Here is a 6,568-nt window from a genome sequence, read left to right as displayed (position 1 = left end):
ACATGTTCCAGTCTATTGCACTTGGCCATAATGATACACCGTGGCTTGTCAACAAATATAAGATGTATCGGCAGATTCATCAACCACTACCACTGGAAACAAAACAGACAAAAAACATCACAATTACACTTTGTCTTAGAAGTTGAACTAGCCAATGATAAAAGGTTAGTTAGTTTTGGTTTGTTTTGAATTTCGCGCAAAGCTACACGAGGACTATCTGCGCTATCCGTCCCTAATTTAGCAGTGTAAGACTAGAGGGAAGGCAGCTAGTCATCACCACCCAACGCCAACTCTTGGGGTACTCTTTTACCAACAAATAGTGGGATTGACCGTCACATTATAACGCCCCCACGGCTGAAAGGGTGAGCATGTTTGGCGGGACGGGGATTCGAACCCGCGACCCTCAGATCGCGAGTCGAGCGCCCTAACCACCTGGCCATGCCGGGCTAATCCAGGTGAAACGACCACCATTAGACACGAGGGTAAAAGCTGCTTGCCTATGTTGGACGCTCATAAAAAAAAATGGTGGAAACTAGGTTAGGGGCTGAATTTCCAATAAGTGCATTCAGGCTTCCAAAAATATAAAGTTACAGTAAATTATTAAAGAAAATTAGATGTTCTTCATTTAGTCAATTATAACCGACAGGTCAACACGACCAAGCGTTATTTGGTTTTTAAGACACGAAAGACTGTTTCCTTTTGTCCCCACGTAGGCGTACATATAAAATGTCATTTCCGATTCTCTTCTTTTATTGCTAAAACCTATTAAAAAAAATATTTCAGGGGAAAAAATATTCGCGTTTTCTTTAACGTCCATGAGTTACATAACGTTTTATCTTCACTGACCATTGTAATATCAGATTCTACTTTCGAGTTAAACAGACGGTTTTATTATACTAGATTTCATAAATACTAATAGTAAAAAAAACAACAACAATACAATCCACAATAACTTATGAATTTCAAAAACACGTGAGTGTTTCCGAATTCATTTGTAAAATATGCCTTTCGAAAAGCCTTAAATGTTTAAGAATTGTATTGGAAGGTATACTTTTCAAAGTGACATTAATATTTACGTATTGCATTGTAATGTATGCTTACCTGCAGTGCACGACAATGGGGCAAGAACGTCCTCGGTAAGATTTATTTACTTTCCTAGAATAGCATAATATAAAACTTGTAACGATTTTAGTTGGCGAAAAAAAAACAACTCACAATCACTGATATTTGTTTTCATAAATACGTATAGTTTTTTTCTATGATTTAAAACTCACTTTTTAATATCATTCTTAATATGAAGATGGAGCTCTAAAAAAAAAGAGTTATATATTCCAGCTGTCCAGCAAAAAATGAAAGAATGTGCTAAAATCCATGTAAAAAAACACACGCACGGCCTGCAACCAAATTTCGTTTAATATAATTAGGCTTAGGCCATATATAGGCATCATAATGCACTTCGTATTTTTGCTAAAATCCACGTAAAAATACAAGCGCGGCCTGCAACCACATTTCGCTTAATATAATTAGGCTTAGGCCATATATAGGCATTATAATGCACTTTGTGTTTTTGTTAAAATCCACGTAAAAACACACGCACGGTCTGCAACCTACAGATTGCGAATCAAGCGCCCTAATCACGTAGCCATGCCAGGCCACATTATTGTAAATCATACCAAAGTAGAAATACACAAATACACATTTGTTGGGTAAAACAAATATACACATATATACATATATATATATATACAAATACATATGTACGAATTATTATGTAAAATAGTAATACACAGATTTTGAAAAACAAATTGTTGTTTTCCTTCAAAAAATATTTCATAGCACTTTTACCCAGGAAATCTTCTGGTTTACAATAAACTTATTTCTAAAACAGCTGTTTATTGAAAGAAGATAAACTGTTATTGGAGGGCCCAAGGTTAGTTGCAACAGAAGAAACATGATTGCAGGTTGTCCCTTGAACCCTCATCACTTTTATGTTAGTAGCAACAAAAGAAACAAGATTGCAGGCTGTCCATTAGAACCTCATCATTTTTATGTTAGTAGCAACAGAAGAAACAAGATTGCAAGCTGTCCCTTGGACATCCATAACTTTTATGTTAGTAGCAACAGAAGAAGCAGGATTGCAGGCTGTCCCTTGGACATCCATAACTTTTATGTTAGTAGCAACAGAAGAAACAGGATGACAGGCTGTCCCTTGGACCCTCATCATTTTTATGTTAGTAGCAACAGAAGAAACAAGATTGCAGGCTGTCCCTTAGAACCTCATTATTTTTATGTTAGTAGCAACAGAAGAAACGGGATTGCAGGCTGTCCCTTAGAACCTCATCATTTTTATGTTAGTAGCAACAGAAAAAACAGGATCGCAGGCTGTCCCTTGGACACCCATCACTTTTATGTTAGTAGCAACAGAAGAAACAGGATCGCAGGCTGTACCTTGGACACCCATCACTTTTATGTTAGTAGCAACAGAGAAGAAACAGGATCGCAGGCTGTCCCTTGGACACCCATCACTTTTATGACTATGCAATTGTGTTAACCAAATTGCACCAATCACAAAAATGATGGAAGACCATGGTGTGTTAGTTCGAAAGTTCCAAATGGATCAGATTGTTAGTTCGAAAGTTCCAAATGGATCAGATTGTTAGTTCGAAAGTTCTAAATGGATCAGATTGTTAGTTCGAAAGTTCTGGAAGATCAGACGAACTTCTCAAGCTGAAGAGATTAGAAAGTATGTCGCAGAAGAAAGGAAGAGTTCAATTTATCAGTAAACTGCGAATAATTAAAAAAAGGGTATGAGCTTCAGAAGCCCAAGCAAAACTGGCAATTCTATTTCATTTGACAAGTCCATACACAGTATAGAATGTAATCTACAATGACAGGGTTAAGAAAGATAGATTAGTAGTGGAATAAGTGAAAATGTTAGTGATTTTGTTCAAAGAACTAAAACAAATATATTATTGTTAAGTGTGAAAATAACAATCTTCAAATGGTTCGCAGAAAACTTCAAAATCTAAATCTAAATTGAAATGTTAACCGAAACTTCTCAAATACTGACTTATACATACTAATGTAATTAAAAAAAAAAAACCATGGTAAACACACGTGTAACATTAACGTGTCTTTCCCCTTGTAATATCAGAGAAGTAGAACTGTGTTATAGTTTTAAATAAATTGTTTTTCGGGGATGAATATCGGTAAATAAATTCATATTATCCCTACCTTCTGAATTCCAGAAGAGCCTTAATTGAAGTTGGGACGCCATTGTCAGGCCAAGACAAAAAGTGGAACTGTGTGACAGTCCGGGTTTCAGTTGTCTTCAAGTTCTTGAGATAGAGACTTCGGACCAGATAATCGTCACACCAGATATGTTCAGAAACCAGATGAACCTGGAAACGATAATAACTCTTATCTAGTATGCTGGGAAAACAAGCAATTATACTCAGTTTTACTAGTTCTTTAACCAAAAAAAAAACCGCCTTGAAGTCCAACAAAGAAGCACAATTATTCAAAATTTGCTTATTTTCATAAATAATACCGAATAAACTCACAAACAGTACATAATACTACGTAACGTTGCATCTATATGTTAGATTAAACTATTTTCCGAACAGTTTTCAAATGTACAGAAAGTGTTTGAAGTTTTAAACTTTGCTTATGAAGTATACTTCTGGTATCTCAAAACTTACCTCATAATATAGAATAGAAATATCACAGAAATATTCGTTGCATAGAAATTCATTCATGATGTTAAGATATTACGTAGGTTAAAAAAAATTAAATGAAAAACAAAATAAAAAAAACCTATAACCCAGGCTCTGATGAAGAAAGAAAATATATTTCAAAAACCATATAATTTCCAAGTGGCTTTAGACTTGAAATATTACTTCCTCGATACAACATAAATTATACCACGTATATTTACTTAATTCAACTGGTTTTACCTCATAGATGTGGTAGATTTCACTGCCCTCTTCAGGCCAGTAGCGATGACACATTGCAACACCGTTCTCCATTAATCTGGTAAGCATGACAACAACAACGCTCCCTTGTTCCCAGATCATCTGTAATCAACAGTTGCTAAATACGTTAATCATTATAAACTAGCTGAAACACGCGTCCCCTGTACGGAAGTCATATAAATTCATGATTAATGAAAGGTTATCTTAGGACGTGAAAAGCTGCTTCCCTTATATGCAATTGTAAAAAAAAAACGCCCATAAAAACCACAAAAACGTAAAATGTGTGTATCCCCGCATAAACCTGATGAACCTCCATACCAATTTTGGTGAAGATTCATCCACACCCTGCGAAGTTCTTACATGTACAAACAACAGACAGTACTATTATATATATATATATATATATATATTGATGTTATACCTTAAAACCAAAGCATTTCATATTCATATCTAATCGAAATACCTCTGAAGTAAATAAAAAAATGAATGTGTAAATGTTGTAATAACTTCTGAAGTTTTGTTTATAGTTAAGCACAAAGCTACGCCATGGGTTATTTGTGATGTGCACACTACGGGTATCAAGACCCGGTTTCTAGTGTTAGAAGTACATAGACTGTCCACTAATGGTCAACTTCTGAAGTGGAACAGATAGATAGATATTTGACTACTTATCATACCTAAATAAAACAAGTAAAGGATTAAAACTGGTTAAATTGTTTTTGTATTTAAATTTTGCCGGAACAAGATTTTAATGCAGTAAGCTTAATCAGAGTCTGAGACAAGGGTTAAAATTCTCTGCGGTAGAGCAACAGAATAAAGCGAGGTGAATTAGTGCTCGATTTGAATCTTTCATCATGTCTAATTGCCAACCATGTCAAAAAGAAAGATTCGTCTGTAAAGATTGTTTAACATTTCTCTTGTGTATACTCTAGAGTTTAGCGCTACAATGTATTCATGTTTTTGAGCTGAATCTCAAATAATTATTTATTTAATGCTCTAATTGAAGTGTTTGATTACCTCCTAGAATAAATCAGAATATTAAATGTTAAAATACTAGCTAACAGTTAGAGTTTATCATTAACATAAGGCTGATATTTTGAAATACTATTTTAATAGAATGAAACCAGATAGTGAAAATCCCAGGTTCGTCTTGTAACAGCAAATGACCACTAACTGCACAAAAATTGGTTAATTTTAATTAATGTTCAATCTCTCGGCTTACGTCTTTATCACATTAATCTTTTATCAATAATGGAACAGTTGAACTTTGCTGGTTCAGAAGCTTTCGTCTCTATCATGAACCATTTTCTAGTTCGTTTGGGTTTTGTCACATATACAGTCATCAGTCCTAAAGCCTATCTTACTAACTTGATAACACACAAAAGCTTTACGAATATAAGGATCGACACTGGAGGATTGGAGAATAATACTATTGTTGAGACAGTACAGAGACTGACGCTGGAGGATAATACTATTGTTGAGACAGTACATGGATCGAATTTAGAGGTGAATACTATTGTTGAAAGAGTACAGGGACTGACGCTGGAAGATAATACTATTGTTGACAGTAAAGGGATAGACACTCGAGATGAATACCATCGCTGAGACAGTACAGATCGACACTGGAGGAGAATACTATTACTGAGACAGTACAGAGATCGACACTGGAGGTGAATACTATTACTGAGATAGTACAGGGATCGACACTGGAGGTGAATACTACTACTGAGACAGTACAGCGATCGACACTGGAGGTGAATACTACTACTGAGACAGTACAGGGATCGACAGTGGAGGAGAATACTACTACTGAGATAGTACAGGGATCGACACTGGAGGAGAATACTATTACTGATACAGTACAGGGCTCGACAATAGAGGACTGAAAATGAATACTATTGTTGAGACAGTATAGGGACATCGAAACTGAAAGAGAATACTACTATTGAGACAGTATAGGGATCAACATTAGAGGTGAATACTATTGTTGAGATAATACAGGGATCGATACTGGAGGTGAATACTTTTGTTGAGACAGTAAAATTGTCATATAATAATATTAACTTATTACTACCAATATTCAATATTGTGACGTCATAGTCGACAGGTTGTAATATATAAATATCATTTATACAGTGAAGTACTAGAAGTTAAAGAGATTATTTTACATATAAAAAATAAAAGCATCTGAAACATACTTTGGTAGGGTTTTATTTAGTGTCGTTTATTTTTAGAATAATGGTGCTGGTACTGCAGTATACTAAAATATTTTTAAAATTAAATCTTAAGCTTCACGAATTTGGACAACCAAACTAAAAACAGTAGGGTAGGCAATTTTCCTAACAGAACTGCGAAATTAAGCGCCAATTTGGACAACCAAACTAAAAACAGTGGGCAATTTTCCTAACAGAACAACGAAATTAAGCGCCAATTTGGACAACCAAACTAAAAACAGTGGGCAATTTTCCTAACAGAACAACGAAATTAAGCGCCAATTTGGACAACCAAACTAAAAACAGTAGGCAATTTCCTAACAGAAGTACGAAATTAAGCGCCAATTTGGACAACCAAACTAAAAACAGTAGGGTAGGCAA

At 35.0% G+C, this 6,568-nt stretch overlaps 1 protein-coding gene across 1 annotated transcript in view; it reads right to left on the bottom strand.

Moving 5' to 3' along the window:
- Window positions 1–396: 396 nt before the first annotated feature.
- LOC106473830 (receptor-type tyrosine-protein phosphatase N2-like) overlaps window positions 397–6,568 on the bottom strand; it is a 26,172-nt gene continuing 20,000 nt past the window's right edge. The window contains exons 6-8 of the mRNA XM_013934505.2: window positions 3,957–4,076; window positions 3,235–3,401; window positions 397–1,155 (exon numbers count right to left, since the gene is read on the bottom strand). Coding sequence (XP_013789959.2) covers window positions 1,098–1,155; window positions 3,235–3,401; window positions 3,957–4,076 — 345 coding nt within the window. The 3' untranslated portion in view covers window positions 397–1,097. The remainder of the gene's footprint in view (window positions 1,156–3,234; window positions 3,402–3,956; window positions 4,077–6,568) is intronic.

Source organism: Limulus polyphemus, unplaced genomic scaffold, assembly GCF_000517525.1.
Source record: "Limulus polyphemus unplaced genomic scaffold, Limulus_polyphemus-2.1.2 Scaffold6539, whole genome shotgun sequence".
NCBI classification, from domain to species: Eukaryota; Metazoa; Arthropoda; class Merostomata; order Xiphosura; family Limulidae; genus Limulus; species Limulus polyphemus.
This window is presented reverse-complemented; position numbering and strand designations above follow the sequence as displayed.